At 42.0% G+C, this 19,613-nt stretch overlaps 1 protein-coding gene across 6 annotated transcripts in view; it reads right to left on the bottom strand.

Moving 5' to 3' along the window:
• The window catches only part of LOC126985543 (C-Maf-inducing protein-like), a 125,826-nt gene that overhangs the window by 6,365 nt on the left and 99,848 nt on the right, over positions 1-19,613 (bottom strand). For 3 of the 6 annotated variants that reach the window (XM_050840639.1, XM_050840640.1, XM_050840641.1), the window contains 8 exons: positions 19,506-19,556; positions 17,391-17,462; positions 14,734-14,823; positions 11,550-11,831; positions 4,636-4,925; positions 2,345-2,437; positions 1,173-1,329; positions 439-552 (listed from right to left, as the gene is read on the bottom strand). In XM_050840639.1, coding sequence (XP_050696596.1) covers positions 439-552; positions 1,173-1,329; positions 2,345-2,437; positions 4,636-4,925; positions 11,550-11,831; positions 14,734-14,823; positions 17,391-17,462; positions 19,506-19,556 — 1,149 coding nt within the window. Of the gene's footprint in view, positions 1-438; positions 553-1,172; positions 1,330-2,344; positions 2,438-4,635; positions 4,926-6,121; positions 6,176-11,549; positions 11,832-14,733; positions 14,824-17,390; positions 17,463-19,505; positions 19,557-19,613 lie in introns of all 6 variants that reach the window. The other 3 variants (XM_050840643.1, XM_050840644.1, XM_050840642.1) reach the window with 2 other exon arrangements.

Genomic DNA, 19,613 nt, shown 5'->3' with positions numbered 1-19,613 from the left:
CCCTGCAGTGTTATCCATCTCTCCTTTTTAATCCTGGCTTTGTCGTCTCAATGTCGGCAATAACGTTTAAATTCTCCATCTCTTTCTCTCTCTCACACACACACACACACACACACACACGTCTTTTCCTTTTTGTTTACATTCCCTTGCATTCCCTCTGTCATTCCCTGCAGTGTTATCCTTCTTTCCTTTTTAATCCGGGCTTTGTCGTCTCAATGTCAGCAATAACGTTTAAATTCTCCATCTCTTTCTCTCTCTCACACACTCACACACACACACGTCTTTCCCTTTCTGTTCACATTCCCTTGCATTCCCTCTGTCATTCCCTGCAGTGTTATCCTTCTTTCCTTTTTAATCCTGGCTTTGTCGTCTCAATGTCGGCAATAACGTTTAAATTCTCCATCTCCTTCTCTCTCTCACACACACACACGCACGCACCTCCTGAGCTGTGTTGTTCCCGCGCAGGGCCAGCAGCATACAGGCACCCAGGGACTTTGCCAGCATCCCCAGGAACTTCTTTCTCTTGCAGCAGCACGAGATGAGCGTCTGAAGCTGGAAAGTGGAGGACACATGAGTTGTTTGTAATAGTTATCCTCAGAGTTAGTATTTTCTTCTTCCTGTGACTTAAGTTCATTTAAAAGAGGAGAATCTAGTATCACGGCATTGCTGGGCGTCAATTACTTGCTCCTGTTCCGTCTTCCTTGCTAGCTACAACTCCTTAACCCCTTAACTGCGTATTTCCTACAAGAGGACATCACCAAGCTACAGGAATGGAACAAAAAGTGGCTGCTACAATTCAATGAGGAAAAATGTAAAGTCCTGCACATTGGGAGGGGAAATCCAGCACACCAATACCACATGGGAAACGCTCCACTATCCACCACAGAGGTAATCCTACGATCTCCTATATAGACTTAGCCCTAAACCTTCCTATCTAGACTCCCTTTCTGACTTTTCTTTCCTTTATATTCTCTAACTATATCTCCTTAACTTATACAGACTCCGCTCTAAGGTTCCTATATCTCCTATTATCCTACGCTCTCCTATATAGACTCGGCCCTAAACCTTCCTATGTAGACTCCCTTTCCTTTTTCTTCTCTAACTATACCTGCTTAACCTTTCCTCAATGATCCCAAACCACCAACAGCCCCACCAAAGCTTCAGGCACTCACTATGGACGCCCAAACAATGCCCTCGTCCACACAGGCAAGGGAGGAGGGGCAAAGGACGTTGAACCATCCCTCCTTGTCCTCCCGTGTCCCGAGAACCATCTGGTGGACCTCACAGCGCGGGTCCGTTCCGATCTTCTCAATGACAGGCATGATCTCTCTGCCAGGGGAAGGACGCATTAGTGGAGGGAAGGATTAGTGATGGTAGAAGGGATGCATTGATGACTTAGAAAGGAGAAGGAGAGGGAGGGGAAGGGGGAGAAATAGGAGTAAGGAAGCTTTAGTGGAAGGGAGGATTATTGACGACAGAAGGGATGCATTGATGATTTAGAAAGGAGAAGGGGAGGGAGTGAAAGGGAGAGAGAGAGAGAGGACTGGTGTGAGGGGGAAGGGGGAGAAATAGGAGTAAGGAAGCGTTTGTGGAAGGGAGGATTAGTGATGACAGAAGGGATGCATTGATGATTTAGAAAGAAGGAGAAGGGGAGGGAGGGAAAGGGAGAGAGAGAGGACTGGCGTGTGGGGGAAGGAGGAGAAATAGGAGTAAGGAAGCATTTGTGGAAGGGAGGATTAGTGATGACAGAAGGGATGCATTGATGATTTAGAAAGAAGGAGAAGGGGAGGGAGGGAAAGGGAGAGAGAGAGAGGACTGGCGTGTGGGGGAAGGGGGAGAAATAGGAGTAAGGAAGCGTTTGTGGAAGGGAGGATTAGTGATGACAGAAGGGATACATTGATGATTTAGAAAGAAGGAGAAGGGGAGGGAGGGAAAGGGAGAGAGAGAGGACTGGCGTGTGGGGGAAGGGGGAGAAATAGGAGTAAGGAAGCGTTTGTGGAAGGGAGGATTAGTGATGACAGAAGGGATGCATTGATGATTTAGAAAGAAGGGGAAGGGGAGGGAGGGAAAGGGAGAGAGAGAGGACTGGTGTGAAGGGGAAGGGGGAGAAATAGGAGTAAGGAAGCATTAGTGGAAGGGAGGATTATTGACAGTAAAAGGGATGCATTGATGATTTAGAAAGAAGGAGAGGGAGGGAAAGGGAGAGAGAGGACTGGTGTAAAGGGGAAGGAGGAGAAATAGGGACAAAGGGAAGGATACATACTCAAATGGGTCCAAAAGAATAGTAAAGGAAGGAATGAAGAACAAGACACATATGATGACACATACACCTGCTGGGACTCACCTGATGAACTCCTCGTCCGCCAGCGCCTCGTCGGGGAAGGGGATCGGCTGCAGGAGCTGGGCCAGGCCGGGTCTCCAGTCATCGTACTCACAGCTGGAAGGCAAAAGGGGGAATCAACACTTGGGTATATTTTTATTTGGCATTAACCGTGTAGCAGCGACGGGCCAAATTTGTGGCTTTACCGTATACCAGAGTCGGGCCAAATTTGTGGCTTTACCGTATACCAGAGTCGAGCCAAATTTGTGGCTTTACCGTATACCAGCAACGGGCCAAATTTGTGGCTTTACCGTATACCAGCAAGGGGCCAAATTCGTGGCTTTACCGTATACCAGCAAGGGGCCAAATTTGTGGCTTTACCGTGTACCAGCGACGGGCCAAATTTGTGGCTTTACCGTATACCAGAAACGGGCCAAATTTGTGGCTTCACCGTGTACCAGCGACGGGCCAAATTTGTGGCTTCACCATATACCAGCGACAGGCCATATTTTTGCCATGATATACAGTAAACCCCCCAAAATAGATGATGCATAAACTGATCACAAATGCATTGATGTGTATTATGAAATGGTTTGCATAAGTGATGATTTTTCTCATTTTTCTCGCTTAGAGGGACCTTTAAGAAACATGATCCCCGCAGCTACTGGGTTAAATTACTGAAACCACAAAAAACTGGAAATCATGAAAAATATGCAAGATACTCTCCCGTTTTAGCACTACTTAAGATGTAAAAAAATATCCCTGGTATCGCTAAATTGTCCCTTAGTTTCGTGTCTAATATTAGGGCTGGAGGTGGGAAGGTTCGTGGCCAGTGCAAGGTGACTCCGGTCCAATTAGCAAGGGTGTGTCAGGTGAGGTGAGGGCAGGTGACCGCACCCTCGACACACACACCCTTAATGAATGAGGCTTGCTTCTCTCTCTCTCTCCCTCTTCTCTCCTCTCTATCTCTCTTCCTCCGTCTCTCATCTACTTTCCTTCCTTTCCCTTCGTTCCTATTTTACTTCAACTTGTTCCAATTTCTCCCCCTTCCCCTTACGTATGAGTCTTCTTTCCCTCCCTTTTTCTCTCATCTTTTTTCCTTCCCTTCATCCCTATTCTCCTTTAACATATTTTTTCCCTCCTCCCACACACACCAATCCTCTCTTCCTCCTTTCCTCTCCCTCTCCTCCTCTCTGTCTCTCATCTCTTCCTCCCCTTCCCTCTCCTTCTCCCTCTTCCTCTCCCACTTTCTTTCCTTCCCTTCATCACTGTACTCTACTTCAGATTATTCCTATTTCCCCTTCCTTCCCCACACCCAGTTCCTCCCCTACTAATCTCCCCTCTTCACACCCATCTCCCCATTCACTCTCTCCCCTTACTCCTGTTTCACCCCTTCACTCATGTCTCTCCCTCTCTCTCTGTTCGCATTCCCTTTCATATCCCTCTGTCATTCCCTGCTGTGTTATCCTTCTTTCCTTTTTAATCCGGGCTTTGTCGATTTAATGTCTGTAATATGTTTAAATTTTGGTAATCTTCAACTCTCTCTTTCTATCTTCCTTCTTTACACACAAACACATACGCTTCCTCTTCATTCTCATCTTATTAAGCTCTCTCTCTTTCCTCTTTCTTCTTTCTCTTCATAACACACAAACACACTCTTTCACTCATATTCTTAATCTTTCAACTTTCTTTTTCTTCATCTTCCTTCATTTCACACACACATAATCCCCCTTTACTAACATCTTATTAACCTGCAAACTCTCTCTTACTCTCATCTTCATTTCACAAACACGCACGCACGCACGCACGCACCATCCCTCAACACTCCCTTCTCACTAATGTTCACACTCTTTCTTTTTCTTCCTCCCTTCATTTTACACGTAGACAATCCCCATTCACACACACTCTTCCTCTCTCTTCCCCTTCCTTTCACGCACACAAACAACCACACACACACACACTAGAACAAAGAAGAGAAAGGCCTGATACAAATCTATAAATTATTGAACAAAATGGAAGAAGTAGACAACGAGGAGTTACCACTAAAAGAAGGAATTACCACCAGGAACACAAGAGGACATAGTAAAAAATTGAGGAAGGGAAGATGCTTGAGAGACATAAAGAAATATAGCTTCCCACAAAGAAATGTAGAGGTTTGGAACAGACTAAGTGAGGATGCAGTATCGGCGAGGAGTGTGCAAAGCTTTAAGGAAAAGTTGGATAAATGCAGATACGGAGACAGGACCACACGAGCGTAAAGCCCAGGTATAGGTAAATACAACTAGGTAAATACACACACCCGCCCCTTCACTCACATCTTATTCAGCACACTCAGGTAACAATGCAGGTGATGGGTGATGTCCTCGGAGTTCCTGGTAATAGAGTTGAGGCGCTCCTGGTCCTTCTGCTCGGCCACCAACACGCATACGGCGGAGGTGCAGGTAGCGACGAGGTTCGGGAGGACGCGCAGGTGAGGGCAAGTGCTGGTCGGCCCGTGCATCCCGTCCACAAACTCGTGCACAACCCTGCGTCCGTCGTTCTGGCTGTTCAACGCCTGCATGTAGTCTTGAACGAAGCGCCGCACATATGGATATTTGCCGAAGTCCTGGAATGCAATGGCGGGTTAGGAAGGAGCTGAGGAAAGGTGGTTATTGAGGAGCAAGTAAAAAGTAATGGAAGGAAATTAAGACACAGGTGGAAATAACTGAAAGGAAACTAAATAAAGGAAGATGTACGTGTCCTGTAAAGCTATAGGGGGTTAGGAAGAAGCGAGAGATAGGTGGTGATTGAGGAGCAAGTGAAATTAATGATAAATGGAAGGAAATTATAACACAGGTGGGAATTAACTTATAAGAAACGAAGCAAATGAAGGTATGGAAGGGAATTAAGACACAGGTGGGAATTAACTTATAAGAAACGAAGCAAATGAAGGTATCTCACATATGGATATTTGCCGAAGTCCTGGAATGCGATGGCGGGTTTGGAAGAAGCGAGAGAAAGATAGTGATTGACGGAGAAGAGAAAATAACAAAACATGGCAATGGTGGATGTGAAAAAACAATAAAAACGAAGACTAACACGATAAAGAGAAGATAAAAGAGATGCGGGAATAATTGATTAACTAGATAACTGAAAGAAAGGGTGGAAGGGAAAAAGGGAAAGGGGGTGACTGACGGAGAAGTGAAAATAATGATAAATGGAAGTAAATTATGACACGGAAACAACTGATGAGAAACTAAAATGAAAGCAACGGCGAGTGAAAAGATAATGATAAAGAGGAAAAGGAAAGAAAGAAGAGGTGGAAATAACAATAATGGAGGGAAAATAAGATAAAATAGTGTGGGAATTAATAAGAAACTAGAAAAATGAAGAGAAAAAGTAAAGAATATGATAAAATTTGGAGATGGTGACCGATAGGCGATAAAATGTTGAAAAGTATATTCAAAAAAAGTTACGAATGAGAATAAGATGAGGAAACAAGATAGAGGTTAATAAGAAACTAGAAAAATAAAGAGAAGCAGAAGTAAAGAATATGATAAAATGGAGAGATGGTGACCGATAGGCGATAAAATGTTGAAAAATAAATATAAAAAAAAGTTACGAATGAGAATAAGATGATAAAATAAGATAGAGGTTAAGAAACTAGAAAAAATAAGAGAAGTAAATAATATGATAAAATGGAGAGATGGTGACCGATAGGCGATAACATGTTGAAAAAGTATATCCAGAAAAGAGTTACAAATGAGGATAAGATAAGAAAATAAGATAGCGGTTAAGACTAATGTTCAAATAGCTACTTGCCGTGGTCTTGAAGAGGAATGGCAGATCGGGGAAGGAGCGAGAGGAGGATGACGACTGAAGGAAAATGAAAAAGAAACAAATAAATAAAAAAGTAAGGAAAATATTAAACGGGAAAGATAAAACAAAGGTGGACGAATGAGAGGAAAGAGGAGGAAGATGAAGGAAAATTAGATACAATGAAACTAAAATGGGGATATGATTGTACGAAAAAAAAAGGAAAGGATGGAAAAGAAAAGTGGATGAATTAGAGGAGAAAACCATAAAAGAGAAGAGGAAAGGAAAAGAGGATGGAGCAGAAAGGAGTAAAAATGAAAAGAAGAGGAATTGGAGAGGAACAAGTAAATACGAAAAAAAAGAATATGAAATGAAATGAAAAGATTAGACTAGAAAAAAAAGATGATAGAGAAGTGAGCAGGAAAAGTGCAAAAAATAAAATGCAAAAAAAGGAATTAATAAGGAAGAGAGAAAGAGTAAGAATGAAAAGGACAAAAAATATATAAGGTGTATGAAAGGGTTGAGGAAGGATGATGATGATGTTGCCAGAAAATGAGATGATGATAATGAGATAATGAAAATGGGAAAATGGACAAAAAAAAATAAAAGGGGGACATTAGTACAAAAAAAGTATGGAAGCAAAAGTGGAAAGTGGATGAATAAGAAGAGAGAAAACCATAACAGAGAAGAAGATAGAAAAAGAGGAAAGGAAAGTAGCGTGCGAAAAGGAGTAAAAAGAGAAAAGGACAAGAAAGAGTAAAGTGCAAACGATAAAATAAAGAAGGAAGGGAAAGGAAATAATGAAAAAAAAAAGCAATTAAAGAGTATAAGAAAGGAAAAATACTGCAAAAAATATCAGGAAAGAGAAAAGTAAAAAAAAAACGAAAAAAAACAGGATAAATAAGAAAACAAAACAGAATATAAAGAAACAGAAACAAATTAAAGACTAGCAAGCAAAAAAAGACATTGAAAAAAGAGAGAGAGGGAAGAAGAAAGAAAAAAAAGACTGCAAAATAGGAAATAAAAAAATGACCAGTAAAAAGTAGACTGAAGGAAACACCACAAAAAATAAAGTGTTAAAACGGGATAAATAAAGAGGAAGGGTGAGAGGGGAGAGGAAAGAGCAAAAAATGGTATACAGGGGGAAGGGGATGCAGGAGAGATTAGGTTTGAGTGGAGTGGGAAGCAGAGAGGAGGGGAGGGAAGGAGGGAGGGGAAAGGAGGGAGGCAAGCAAGGGAAGGGAACGGGAGGGGAAGGCAAGCAAGGGAGGGAAAAGGAAGGGCAGCGAGGGAAGGGAACGGGAGGGGGGGGGCAGCTGCGAGGGAGGGAAAAGGAAGGGAACTGCAGCGAGGGAAGGGGAAAGGGAAGGTAGGGCAAGCGAGGGAGGGGAAGGAAGGGGAAAGCAAGCAAGGGAGGGATAGGAAGGGGAGGACAGCGAGGGAGGGGAAGGGAAGCAAGAGAGGGAAAGGGAGGAAAGGGCAAGCAAGGGAGGGGATAGGAAGGAAGGGGCAGCAAGGGAGGGGAAAGGAAGGGAAGGGGAGCGAGGAAGGGAAAAAGAGGGAAGGGTAGCGAGGGAAGGAAGGGCAAGCAAGGGAAGGGAAAGGGATGGAAGGGAAAGGAAGGGAAGGGAAAGGGATGGAAGGGAAAGGAAGGGAAGGGAAAGGGATGGAAGGGAAAGGAAGGGAAGGGAAAGGGATGGAAGGGAAAGGAAGGGAAGGGAAAGGGGATGGAAGGGAAAGGAAGGGAAGGGAAAGGGATGGAAGGGAAAGGAAGGCAAGGGAAAGGGATGGAAGGGAAAGGAAGGGAAGGGAAAGGGATGGAAGGGAAAGGAAGGGAAGGGAAAGGGATGGAAGGGCTATGCGGGGAGTGTTAGGAATTAAAACTGATGAAAGGGACGAGGCGCAGGAGAAAGATAATGGGAGGAATTACGAGAAAATTGGATACAGTAAAGCTGATGATGATGGCAGGCAGAGGGGAAAGGAGTGTAACCGAGCAGACGTAGAGGATGAGAAAGAACACCCACGGAAAAAAAAGTTGCAAGAGAAAAAGATTATAAAAGGATAAGATACGATAAGAATAAGTAAATGATAGACGGAAAAGGTGCAAAGGAAAGTAAAATGAAGAGGAAAGATTATGATAAGTAGACGTAGACGATATGAAAGAATATCCAGAGAAAAGAAAGGTTCAAGAAAGGTGATAAAAGGAAAAGATTGCGATAAGAATAAGTAAGAAATTGATAGAAAAGTTGCAAAGGAAAGTAAAATGAAGAGAAAAGATTATGAGAATGATTATGAGAAGACGTAGAGGAAAAGAAAGAATAGAAAGAATATCCAGAGAAAAGAAAGGTGCAAAAAAGGTGATAAAAGGAAAAGATTACGATAAGAATAAGTAAATGATAGACGGAAAAGTTGCAAAGGAAAGGAAAATGAAGAGAAAATATTATGAGAAAGTATATCCACAGAAAAAAGTTGCAAGAAAGATGATAAAAGGAAAACATTGCGATAAGAATAAGTAAGAAATAGATAGAAAAGTTGCAAAGGAAAGTAAAATGAAGAGAAAAGATTATGAGAACCATACGTAGAGGATGAGAAAATATATATATACAGAAAAAAATTATGTTAAAAGTGAAAATAATGTGATGGAAGAAAATGATTAAGATATGCAGAATAAATATGTTCACGAAAAATAGAATGTTGAAGAAAAAGATCAAGAAACGTAGACGGAAACGGTAAAAAGTATATACAGAAAAAAGGTTTAATGTAAGTGAATAAAGTGTAAGAAAAAAAAGATTAACAGATGTAAATGTTAAAAAAAAAATAGAGAGAAAGAAGTTAAGAATGCAACTAAAATAACTAAGAACAAAGAACAATAAGCAGAAATGGAAAATAATACACAAAACTTAGAATAATAAAAAATATATATAGCTACAAAAAAGTTACAAATGAAAATAAAGTTACTCAAAATAAGACAAAAGGTTAGAATTATTGTCAACATATAATGAATAACAGAAAGCAGTGATTTATACATACTAAAAAAAAACAAGGAAAATCAGTGAAATGAAAAAAAGGGGAAACTAGTAAAATAAAAAAAGGGGAAACTAGTAAAATATAAAAAAGGGGAAACTAGTAAAATATAAAAAAGGGGAAACTAGTAAAATAAAAAAAGGGGAAACTAGTAAAATATAAAAAAGGGGAAACTAGTAAAATATAAAAAAGGGGAAACTAGTAAAATATAAAAAAGGGGAAACTAGTAAAATATAAAAAAGGGAAAACTAGTAAAATAAAAAGGGGAAACTAGTAAAATAAAAAAAGGGAAAACTAGTAAAATAAAAAGGGGAAACTAGTAAAATAAAAAAAGGGAAACTAGTAAAATAAAAAAGGGGAAACTAGTAAAATAAAAAAAGGGGAAACTAGTAAAATAAAAAAAGGGAAACCTAGTAAAATAAAAAAAGGGGGAAACTAGTAAAATAAAAAAGGGGAAACTAGTAAAATAAAAAAAGGGAAACAAGTAAAATATAAAAAAGGGGAAACTAGTAAAATAAAAAAAGGGAAAACTAGTAAAATAAAAAAACGGGGAAAATGCCGTGAAATGAGAACTCTTTGGTAATAAGAATCTAATCAGGGTCGAGAAAGTTGAAGGTAAAAAAAAGTTGCAGACAAACACCAAAGAAAAATTACTCGTTACTGATAAGGCGAACTTCCCACACGGAGAAAATTAATTATGAAACTTAAATTAATAAGACTTTTTTTTTTTTGCTACTTTGAGGCTCCATTATTTTCTCCCTTGCCTTCCTTCACCAATTAAAGCTGTTTACTATTACTACTACTACTACTACTACTACTACTACTGCTACTACTACTACTACTGTCTTTCCCTTCCTCTCCTTTCCCTTCCTTTCTCTTCCCTTTCCTTTCTTTTCCCTTTAGTAGTATCCTTTTCCTTCCCTTTCTTTTACTATCCTCCCTCTACTGCTACTACTACTACTACTACTACTACTACTTCTACTACTACTACTACTACTACTACTACTACTACTACCACCATTACTATTACCGCATTCCCACTTTACCATATTTCCTCCCTTGCAATATCTACTACTACTATTACCACTACTACTACTACCACCACCACCACCACTAGCACTCTTATCTACGCAAAGCCACAACCAATAACAAATTCCACCTTACCTTAATTAACCTAAAAGAACAGTAATTACCCGCCTCTGTCTTTGCCTCCCTTCATCCTTACCTAACAAGCTCTCGTTACCTCACTTGCCTTACGAACTCACTACCACTACTTAACTATTCCTAACATTCTTATTCTGTCCTTACCTAACGCATTTTCTTACTTAAGCTCACAGACAGACAGACAGAAAAGTAGATAGACAGGACAGACCTTCCCATGGGCAGAAGACACCACACCTCACTCCCACCAATGCCACTGCCAACACGCAACTGCCCTCACTGCCCCCCAAAAGCTCATATTCCTGGACGATTCGAACCACTTGAAGCAGTCTAAGTTTCGTTGGTTCACTAGTGCTAGGTTGAGTTTAAAGGGCTAGGTTGCTAATCTTATGGGGCTAGGTTATGTATTTTGGGGCTGTGTTGCTATTATGTAAGGCTAGGATGCGATCAAGTTGAGTTACGTTCCTTATTTAGCGCTGGTTAGTTCAAGACAACGGTTCGAATCTGTCAGGGCTATGTTTCGAATCAGGTTCAAATAAGCTCGTACTAAAACCATCTCACAATGACTTTCAAGATACCTACTAATTAACCTTAAACTAACCAACCTTACTCCTCTGGCCTAGCGTCTTTTCTTATCCTTTTATGAGTAGGAACAATCACAAGACAACCACGGAAAAACCACTTAATTGTCTCCAAATTACCTAACAACCTGAATCTTCACCTCTCTCTCTCTCTCTCACACACACACACACACACGTCTTCCTTCCCCACACAGTTCGTCTTCCCAAAAGCAAAGTCACCACAAGAACTGTTCAATTACCTTATTAGCTCAGAACACACCTCTTCTTGACTCACACATTGCCGTCTTAAAGCAAAACTAACCTCCGGCAAAGCAAAACCTAACTTAACCTAACCTTCCCAAAGCAAAAGTCACCAGAAGAACTATTCAATTACCCTTTTAACTCAGAACACACCTCTTCTTGATTCACACATATCGGCAAAGCAAAACCTAATCTAACCTTCCCAAAGCAAAAGTCACCACAAGAACTGTTCAATTACCTTATTAGCTCAGAACACACCTCTTCTTGACTCACACAGATTGCCGTCTTCAAGCAAAACTAACCTCCGGCAAAGCAAAACCTAACTTAACCTAACCTTCCCAAAGCAAAGCCACAACACAAACCACGCAGCTACCCCACACTGACCCACTATCACCTCCTCCTCCTCCTCCTCAGTCCTCACGCCTTACCTCGCAACACACCTCTTCGCTCGCCCCAAAAGCTATACCAATGGCGACTTGCTCTGACCCCGAGACGGCCCCGGTTAGCCCCACCCCCCTCACCACATTGTGCTTGAGGATTCGCTTGATGATGGGCGTGAACATGTCGATGACGAGGCAGGATCGGGGGTTGTCCGTGCAGTGCTGCGAGAAGAACTGGCAGATCTCCGGCGAGGGTTGGTTGTTCTCGAGCAGCGGGGCGAGGGTCACGATGATCTCCTCTGTGATCTGACGACTTAGCCATTTCTCGCCCTGTTGAGTGGAGGAGAAAGGAAGAAAACGGTTAGATAGGTGAAGGAAAACGGGTTGAAGTGATAAAAAACGAAAAGAAATTGAGAGGTTGGATGAGAAAAGAAGAAAACGGTTAGATAGGTGAAGGAAAACGGGTTGATGTGAGGGAAAACGGGAAGAAATTGACTGAAAACGGTTAGAAGTGGTAGAAAACGGGAAGAGGTTGGAGGAGAAAGATAGAGAACGGTTAGATAGGTAAAGGGGAACGAGTTGAGTATGAAGAGAATAAAAGAAAACGGTTAGATAGGTAAAGGAAAACGGGTTGTAGTGATGGAAAACGGGAATAAATTTACTGAAAACGGTTAGAAGTGGCAGAAAACGGGAAGAGGTTGGAGGAGAAAGATAGAGAACGGTTAGATAGGTAAAGGAAAACGGGAAGTAATTGAGTGGAAACGGTTAAAAGTAGTAGAAAACGGGAAGAGGTTGGAGGAGAAAGATAGAAAAGGTTGGAGGAGAAAGATGGGTAAAGGAAAACGGGTTGAAAAGATAGAAAACGGGAAGAAACTGACTGAAAACGGTTAGAAGTGGTAGAAAACGGGAAGAGGTTGGAGGAAACATAGAAAACGGCTGGAGATGCGAAGGGAAACGGGAAAGAACATTGAAAACGGTTAGAAGAACATTGATGAAAAACGGAAAGAAGTTGATTATATATAGAAAGATATAGGAAGATAAGGAGGAGGATAAAGAGGAGGAGGAGGAGGAAAAATTAGTGAGGAAGAGAGGAGAGAGAAAAAAAGTAAGCAGGTTATGGCAGGAGGAGAATGAGGGAGATTAGGAGGAAAGGAGAGAGAGAGAGAGAGAGAGAGAGAGAGAGAGAGAGAGAGAGAGAGAGAGAGAGAGAGAGAGAGAGAGAGAGAGAGAGAGAGAGAGAGAGAGAGAGAGAGAGAGAGAGAGAGAGAGAGAGAGAGAGAGAGAGAGAGAGAGAGAGAGAGAGAGAGAGAACCACGCACACCCTCACTTTGGTAATGATCTCATCCAACGGAGTGCAACCCCTCTCTCTCTCTCTCTCTCTCTCTCTCTCTCTCTCTCTCTCTCTCTCTCTCTCTCTCACCAAGAAAAATCCCTTTATGTCCATTTTAAATAAGTTTCATCGGTTTCATATTCCGAGGAGGAGGAGGAGGAGGAGGAGGAGGTGGGGGAGGAGGAGGGGGAGGAGGAGATGGTGGTAAAAGTTGAGAAAAAAATAAAATGAGTAATAGAAGGAGGAGAAAGAAGAACAAGAAAAAAGGAGGAGGAGGAGGAGGAGGAGGAGGGACGTACATCATCCACAGAGCTGCAAGAAAGGAGAAGAGGAAGGAAGGAGGAAGTGTTGGAGAAAGAGAAGGAGAGGAGGAGGAGGAGGAGGAGGAGGAGAGCGTTCTGAAGCAGTTACAATTCTTAGTGGGTGTTCATCTTTAAGTGTGAGAGAGAGAGAGAGAAGAGGAGGAGGAGGAGGAGGAGGAGGAGGAGAAAGAAGAGCCTAGACAACACATATTGCCAGAAAGACCAAAAAAAAAAAAAAAAGATTGTGTTTACAGATGGAAATAAAAAAAAAAGAAAGGAGGAGGAGGAGGAGGAGGAGGAGGAGGAAGAGGAGGAGGAGGAGGAGGAGGAAAAGGAGAAGAAAATACGAATAAGAAGATAAAAAAAGGAAAAAAAAAAAGATGAAGATAAAATGACAAAATTATGCAAAGGCAACGGAATTTTTTTTTTTCTTGTTTTTGTATCACCGTGTGTGTGTGTGTGTGTGTGTGTGTGTGTGTGTGTGTGTGTGTGTTCTGTCCCATCATCGTTACCGCTACCACCATTACCCCCTCCTCCTACTCCTCTTCCTCCTCCTCCTCTTCCTCCTCCTCCTCCTTCTCGTGGTATATAAAACATGTGTCCGTTATTTTGTCGTGTACGTGGAGTGGCATGTAAGGAATGTGTGTGTGTGTGTGTGTGTGTGTGTGTGTGTGTGTGTGTGTGTGTGTGTGTGTGTGTGTGTGTAAGGTTATTTTTATTTATGTTTTTTTTTTATTTATTATCACAATCATTTATTTTATTTTGTTTTGTTTCTTGATTTCTTCTCTTGTCTTTTCTCTGTTTTACTTTATCTTACGAATTTATTGATATGTTTCCTTTTCTTTTATTTCATTTTTCAATTTTATTTTATTTTAATGGGTGATTGACTTTTCTTTTATCTTTATTTATTACTTTTTTATTGATTTCTTCTTTTCTTTACATTACGTTTACTGTATTTTTCTATTTCACTTTAGTCTGTTTACTTATTTTTCTTTCTCTCTATTTTTTTGTGTGTATTTTATTTATTACTTATTTATTGATTTCTTCTTTTCTATATATCTCGTTTACTGTATTTTTCTATTGTTTACTTATTTTTGTTTCTCTCTATTTTTTTGTGTGTATTTTATTTATTACTTATTTATTGATTTCTTCTTTACATCTCGCTTACTGTATTTTTCTATTTCGCTTTAGTTTGTTTACTTATTTTTGTTTCTCTCTTTTTTTGTGTGTATGTATTCCTAAATCATCATCATCTCGTGTTATCTCCTTGGTTCATTCCCTTATCTTATCTTAACTTATCTTATCTTATCTTTTATACTTCTTCTTTATCAATGTGCGCGTGTGTGCCAGCGTTGCCATGTTATCGTACTCAACACACTATATTCATCATTTTTAAGCCCCAAACTCTCGTACCTCAGCAAATAACGATAGAAAAATAAAGTTAGCGTTAAAACTGTTACTTATCGATGTTTTTTTTTTTTTTTTTGGCTATGGTTATCGGTCAGAAAGTACGAAAATGCAATGCGATGAGTACGATAATTTGGCAAGGCTGGCGTGTGCTTACCATGTGTGCTTTATCAATGTGTCTGCGTGTGCTTACCGTGGTCAGGATGTTGGAGGCGAGTTCGAGCGGCACACGGCACACGGAATGGTCGTGGAGCGGCGTGGACAGCGACAGCTCCACCAGGTTCTGCAAAGACGAAGAGAGACTAAGCACAGCGACTCAAGGCACAGGTTGGTACTCCCCTCAGACGCCTCCAACCCTCACATCATGCTTCCAAAGGCCGAAAATAAGATCAGTTTGGTTCTAATGAGTGTTTTAAGGTTCACGGTACAGAGGAAGGGTCAAGCTACCACCAGGGTCAGAGAATAGTGACAGGATCATCCAATATTTCTGCTCCCTGGGGCTGTCCTGTGGTGACTGTGTCCATATATAGCATCAAAGAGCAGTCAAGATACAAATATCATAAAAGACCTTTTGCTGTAAGAAAATCTTTACCTGGTAGTAAGTTTACCTGTATTTTCAACATGGAAAAATAAATTATTAGACTGTGTAATCCTTTTTCATCGCACGTACTAAGGCTAAATAAAAATATTTTATCAATAAAATATTAATGTGAAACAACGATACATTCTTTACCTTTACCCCATGCTAAATAAATAAAGGTAGAGTTGGGGGCATATGCTATAGCTGCATGTGGCCTCATTGCTCATCTCCATCTTGCTGGCCCTAGAGCTGGTTGTTGGTAAGAACTAATTATCCTGGGACATGGCTAGTGTGACAGGAGAGTTACCAGTTTACTTTCCCCAGGTTTTCCCAAATATCCATTTCTTTGAGTGAAGAAACAATTCCCCCTGCTTTGTTCCTTTTTGTTTTCAGATTAATAATACTCAATACCATTATAATTTGAAGAAAATAAACAAACAAGTAGGTAGTTCAATAGAAGTACTAAAGAAGGCTAACTAATCTAAACAAACCTAACATAACCCTGCCAGTACTGTCAGTGCAGTGGACAGTCGGGGCAGTGGCTGCAGTGGTTAGGTGGTGCTACTTTGGCTTGTTATCTACAAGAAAAAAAATATCTACACCGTACTTTGGCTTGTTATCTACAAGGGAAAGTATCTACACCGTAGAAATTTTATTTTGCAATGATATCTACATGGTAAAACTAATTATAACACTTTTGGTTTTGGTTTGGTTATGTTACGTCTGCTTAGGTTAGTTACTTATAAAGTACACCTTCATATTATGGTTAAATAGCATTTATTTTTGCCCTTTGCCCACAGTTTGGAAGAGTACATGATATTTTGAAGTGGCAGAGCTAAACTATTTACCAAAGACTGTAAATATTCGTCCTTGGGGTGTTTTATCCTCTACTCCCCCTTTTTTTATCACACTGAAAAGGAGAGTGAACAGCTGGGAGGGCCGCACGTCAAAAATGCCCAGGAGAAGATTAAAGAAACACTGGTGCATTGGTTAGCAGGTTCAGCAGCAAATCCGTGTGTCCGTGTATGAATCTCAGCTTGATTAGTCGACACGCAGCTCACCCAGCTGTTCATGGACCCTTTTGGGCTGACCAACTAATGGGTATCTAGGAAAACTTTGGGAAGATAAACTGTGGGTAGCAGGAATATCACACTGGCCCTGTCATAATTATTATTACCCACCACAGACTCAAGGACAAGTAAGGCGGACAAACACAGAGGCCGCACGCAGCTTTGAGGCATGCCCACAACTTTACCTGGAGACGAGGTAATGCTGAAAACATGATTTATCTCGAGAAAAACGACTTTGGTCGCTGTACAGTTCATGGTACGCGCCGATAAATCACGTGACTTTGTTTACGTTTTCACGCTCACGCTCGCCAACCTCGCCCGACCAGTTATACCAACATTGCCGACGATTTAAGTTCGGTGCGGGTCTCGTTGGGGAGCGTAAATCTTTGAGTGTAAGACGGGCGCCTGGCTCTCGTACGCCAGCCAACAAACCTGGTGCGCGTTTTCGTTTTGCCGCTCCCGAAAGGACTGTAAGACCGGCCCTAAGAACAGTGACTCAGGGGACAGGTTGGTACTCCTCTCAGACCCTTCCAACCCTCACATCATCTTTCCAAAGGTAGAAAAGGGGATCAATCGGGCTCTAATGTGTGTTTTTAAGGTTCACGGTACAAAGGAAGGGTCAAACTACCACCAGCGTCATAAAACTACCCCTGGAAATGCCCCCCAAAACTCCAACGAAAGGGTCATACAACAGTCGGGCTCTAATGGGTGTTTTAAGGTTCACGGTACAGAGGAAGGGTCAAGCTACCACCAGGGTCAGAAACCCCCCCCTGGAAATGCCCACAAAACTCCTACCTGCTTGTGATATATGTAAATAAATATAAACGGGTGACTGTATTAGTATTAGTATTAGAAGTAGCAACATTATTCTCTCTCTATCGAACTATTCACCATTATCAATCTATCTCTCTTTCTCTAGGTAAATCTCAAAGCCCTCTGGTGATATATGTAAAGAAATATAAACAGGTGACTGTATTAATATCAGCATTAGAAGTAGCGTCTTTTTTTCTCTCTCTATCCATCTCTATTGCTATCTATCTATCTATCTTTCTCTCGGTAAATCTCAAAGCCCGCTGGTGATATATGTAAAGAGATGTAAGTTCATGACAGTATTAGTATTAGTATCAGGAGCATCATTATTCTTACTCTCACTCTATCTTTATCCATCTCTCTCTCTCTCTCTCTCTCTCTCTCTCTCACCTTCAGTTCTTTCAGGAGCACTTCCGGTCTCTGCGCTGTCTGTAAAACGTTTCTGTACTTAAAGACGTTTTTCTGGAAAGGAGAAGAAACGTGGCATTAGACGTAGTAGTTTTTTTTTTTTTTTACAACAAAGGAGGCAGCTCAAGGGCACAAAAAAAGAAAACAATAATAAAAAAAAGCCCGCTACTCGCTGCTCCCAAAAAGAATTAAAAGAGGTGGCCGAAAGAAAGATCAATTTCGGGAGGAGAGGTGTCCTGATACCCTCCTCTTGAAAGAGTTCAAGTCGTAGGCAGGAGGAAATACAGATGAAGGAAGATGTTCCAGAGTTTACCAGCGTGTCGGATGAAAGAGTGAAGATGCTGGTTAACTCTTGCATAAGGGGTTTGGACAGTGTAGGGATGAGCACGAGTTGAAAATCGTTTGCAGCGGGGCGGCATGGGAGGGGAAGGCATGCAATTAGCAAGTTCAAAAGAAGAGTTAACGTGAAAAGTTCGATAGAAGATAGAATGAGATGCAACATCGCGGCGGAATTTAAGAGGTAGAAGGCTATCAGTAGGAGGAGGAGAGCTGATGAGACGAAGAGCCTTAGACTCCACTCTGTCCAGAAGAGCTGTGTGAGTGGAGCCCCCCCACACGTGAGATGCATACTCCATACGAGGGCGGACAAGGCCCCTGTATATGGATAGCAACTGCGCGGGGGAGAAGAACTGGCGGAGACGATACAGAACGCCCAACCTCGAGGAAGCTGATTTAGCGAGAGAGGAGATATGAAGTTTCCAGTTGAGATTTTGAGTTAAGGATAGACCGAGGATGTTTAGTGTTGAAGAAGGTGACAGCTGAGTGTTGTCGAAGAATAGGGGATAGGTGTTTGGAAGATTGTGTCGAGTTGATAGGTGGAGAAATTGAGTTTTTGAGGCATTGAAGGACACAAGGTTCCTTCTGCCCCAATCGGAAATGATAGCAAGGTCTGAGGTTAAGCGTTCTGCAGCCTCCAGTCTGGAGTCGTGTACTTCCTGTTGTGATGATCTTCTATTGAAAGAAGTTGAATAATGCAGAGTGGAGTCGTCGGCGTATGAGTGGACAGGACAGTTTGTTATGGAAGGAAGATCATTGATGAATAACAGGAAGAGAGTGGGTGATAGGAAAGCTCTGTGGAACGTCACTGTTGATAGGTTTAGGGGAAGAGCAGTGACCGTCTACCACCGCAGAGATAGAACGGCCGGAAGGGAAACTGGAGATAAAGGAACAGAGAGAGGGATAGAATCCGAAAAAGGGCAGTTTAGAAAGCAAAGACTTAGTAGTAGTAGTAGTAGTAGTAGTAGTAGTAGTAGTAGTAGTAGTAGTAGTAGTAGGAGGAGGAGGAGGAGGAAGGTGGGAGAAGAGTAGGAGTAGGAGGAGGAGGAGGAGGAGGAGGAGGCGGAGGGGGTGGATGGTGGGAGAAGAGTAGGAGTAGGAAGAGGAGGAGGAGGAGTAGGAGGAGGAGGAGGTGGAAGGTGGGAGAAGAGTAGGAGTAGGAAGAGGAGGAGGAGGAGTAGGAGGAAGAGGAGGTGGAAGGTGGGAGAAGAGTAGGAGTAGGAGGAGGAGGAGGAGGAGTAGGAAGAGTAGGAGGAGGAGGAGAAGAGTAGGAGTAGGAGTAGGAGTAGGAGGAGGAGGAGGAGGAGGAGGAGGAGGTGGAAGGTGGGAGAAGAGTAGGAGGAGGAGGAGGAGGAGGAGGAGGAGAAGAGGAGGAGGAGGAGGAGGAGGAGAAGAGGAGGAGGAGGAGGAGGAGGACCTCACTCCATTCGTTTCGTCACATCCGTCAAGGGAAGGAACAATGAATGAATGAGTAAATTATTTCCCAGAACGAAACTAAGAATGAGAAGCGTGTGTGTGAGTACGTGTCGGCGTCTGTGCGTATGTGTGTGTGTGTGTATGTGTGTGTGTGTGTGTGTGTGTGTGTGTGTGTCAACCTCCTTCATAGTCCCCAAACGTCGTCCACATTCCTTCCTCTTGCATCTAAATTTCCCGACCCGAAGAGGATGACCAAGGACGGAAGCGCTCGTGAAATCATACTAAGAGGACTGACATAGTTCCTCCTTGGCATAGATAGCAACATCCCGTTTTCTTTCAGCTTACCTTCCATATTATCGAGTGAAGCCACTGGTCCCGCGTGTACGAGTTGTTAGCCTGTGAAAGAAGAGAAAAATATATGTTAGTTATGGCAGCGGGCGTGAGGAAATGGAG

The sequence above is a fragment of the Eriocheir sinensis genome, chromosome 59 (genome assembly GCF_024679095.1).
Source record: "Eriocheir sinensis breed Jianghai 21 chromosome 59, ASM2467909v1, whole genome shotgun sequence".
Lineage (NCBI taxonomy): Eukaryota > Metazoa > Arthropoda > Malacostraca > Decapoda > Varunidae > Eriocheir > Eriocheir sinensis.
Note: the sequence above shows the minus strand (reverse complement) of the source record. Positions and strands in the feature narration are given on the sequence as shown.